The sequence below is a fragment of the Chrysochloris asiatica genome, unplaced genomic scaffold (assembly GCF_000296735.1).
Source record: "Chrysochloris asiatica unplaced genomic scaffold, ChrAsi1.0 scaffold02865, whole genome shotgun sequence".
NCBI classification, from domain to species: Eukaryota; Metazoa; Chordata; class Mammalia; order Afrosoricida; family Chrysochloridae; genus Chrysochloris; species Chrysochloris asiatica.
The window spans coordinates 9,542-11,756 of NW_006411383.1; the positions used below are offsets into that span (position 1 = coordinate 9,542).

Consider the following 2,215-nt stretch of genomic DNA (forward strand, 5'->3'; position numbering starts at 1 on the left):
ATTATCCAGATGGGTCTGATGAAAGTGGATAGGGGTAGATGGCGATAGGATTCTATGATCAACTGTGTGCAATTGTTAACAGGACTAATTGTGATCATCACAACTGTAAATGTAGAAGATGCGTAATTAAAAGTGGGGAGTATTTTATTTTTCATTTCAGGAACAGATTACCAGCAAGAGGGAAAAACATGACTGGAGTGTGGGATCCTAACCAGCAAAGTGGTGACAGCAGAGACAGTGGCAGAGGCGATCGCATAGAGAGAGAAAGCAGCTGAGGACTCTAAGCCCATGGACTGAGAAAGGCTATGTACCTGTGGGCAGGCAGCTGACTTGCCAAGTGTGCCCTTTAGACATTTAAATAAATATGTATTTTCTGTTTTGTTTGTGTGCATGAAAAAAAAAAAAAAAAAGGAATAGAGGTAAATACTCTGATGGTACATAGAACGTTGTTGTTGTTGTTATGTGCCATGTAGTGGTTACGAATCGGGCTGTGAACCTTAGGGTCAGCAGTTTGAAACTACCAGCGGTTCCACGGGAGAATAATGAGGCTTTCTGCTCCCGTAAAGAGTTACAGTCTCGGAAACCCTGTACAGGGTCACTTTGAGTCAGAATCAACTCCACGGCAACAACAGTGTTGTACAAATAAAATGTGTAAAGTTTACGCTTTCTTATTTTATGCCTAGAACACAGATACGCATACAATATACAAACATATATGCAGTATGGAGTCCTGTTATGGCATTATAGGATAAGCACTGGATGCCTAACTACAAGGTCGGTGGCTCAAACCTACGGCTAACCACAAGGTCTGCGGCTCAAACCTACCAGCTGCTCCTTTGAAACTTTATACAGGGTTGCTATGAGTTGGAAGTGATTTGATAGCATTTAACATTAACAACAGTAGAAAATAGAAAATTTACTAAAATTTCATGGGGAGGTTCAATTAGGGGAAAAAAACAACAGCTCTAAACAGGCTGCCAGGAGGGTCTCAATAATGAGAAAAAAGAAATATTGGGAAACATTGCACTAAAAACCTGAGTTCAGAGTGCATAAAGAAAAGTAAAAACAGAAATAGAAAGTCGCAGGGAGGGGGTAATGAATGGGGTGTAGGTCATCCCCAAAATGCAAAGTAGTATATTCCCTATTCAAAACACTTGCACAGAGGAAGGTACTCAGAGAACCTAGAGGCCAATGCTGAGAAAGTTACCAGCATCAACCCGAACAGCAGCATCTGCAAGATCATCAATGGCCTCCATCTTCCTTTTATTGATGTCTCTGGTGGTGCTTAGCTGCACCTCCACCTGCCCTCTGGGTTTGGACCTGCCTCAGAGCCATAGCCTGGCAAACAGGGGATTCTTGATGAAGATAAGCTCCCCCTTTCTTCTGCCTGAAGGACTGAAATGACTTTGGGTCTCCCCAGGAGGAGCTTGATGGCAACAAGTTCCTGAAAGCCCAAGCCATCTCAGTCCATTGTGAGATGATCCAGCAGATGCTCAAACCTCTTCGGCATACACAGCTCATCTTGGGATAAGATCCTCCTGCATTGAACTTTATCAGCATCTGAATTACCTGGAAATATGTTTAATACAAGAGATGGGGCAATTAATGAGGACTCCTTACTGACTGCGAAGAAATACTTCCAAAGAATCACTGTCTGTCTGACGGAGAAGAAATACAGCCCTTGTGCCTGGAGATCATCAGAACAGAAATTAGGTGAGCCTTCTCTGCATCAGCAAGTTGGCAAGAAAGACTAAGAAGTAAGGAAGATGACCCGGTTCCATGCGAATACGTTTCTTATGTATTAACAGACTGGATCGTACTCTACAAGTTCAGCTATTTCAAAAACTCTAATTTCTGCTATAATCATAACAAGAATTGAATCAAAACTTGTCAAATGCATTTTCTGGACTATAAAGTAACAATGTGTACACCTACATGGGCACTGATTCCCTACAGATGACCATATCTGTATGGAAGTACAGATAAAGTATCTATCTATCTATCTATTTAAATGTTTATTTACTTAACTTATTTAGTTTTACTATATCATGAAACTTTCACATTCTGCATAAAAAGTATATTCTATTTTGTTTATTTATTATTTTGTTTGGGTCATTAAATTTTTATTATAGAAAACTACATATATTTGTCTGTTCTTTAAAAACAAAACACCAAGTCTGATTTGCAGTTCTATGGATGGTATAATCCATGCAGT

At 40.0% G+C, this 2,215-nt stretch overlaps 1 protein-coding gene across 1 annotated transcript; it reads left to right on the plus strand.

The window, feature by feature from the left end:
* The first annotated feature begins 1,245 nt into the window (after nucleotides 1-1,245).
* Nucleotides 1,246-1,879, plus strand: LOC102828281 (interferon alpha-5-like). Its single transcript, XM_006878082.1, is given in 5 exon segments — nucleotides 1,246-1,344; nucleotides 1,388-1,513; nucleotides 1,558-1,597; nucleotides 1,600-1,689; nucleotides 1,692-1,879. Coding segments are annotated over 5 exon segments (543 nt in total).
* Nucleotides 1,880-2,215: the final 336 nt, after the last annotated feature.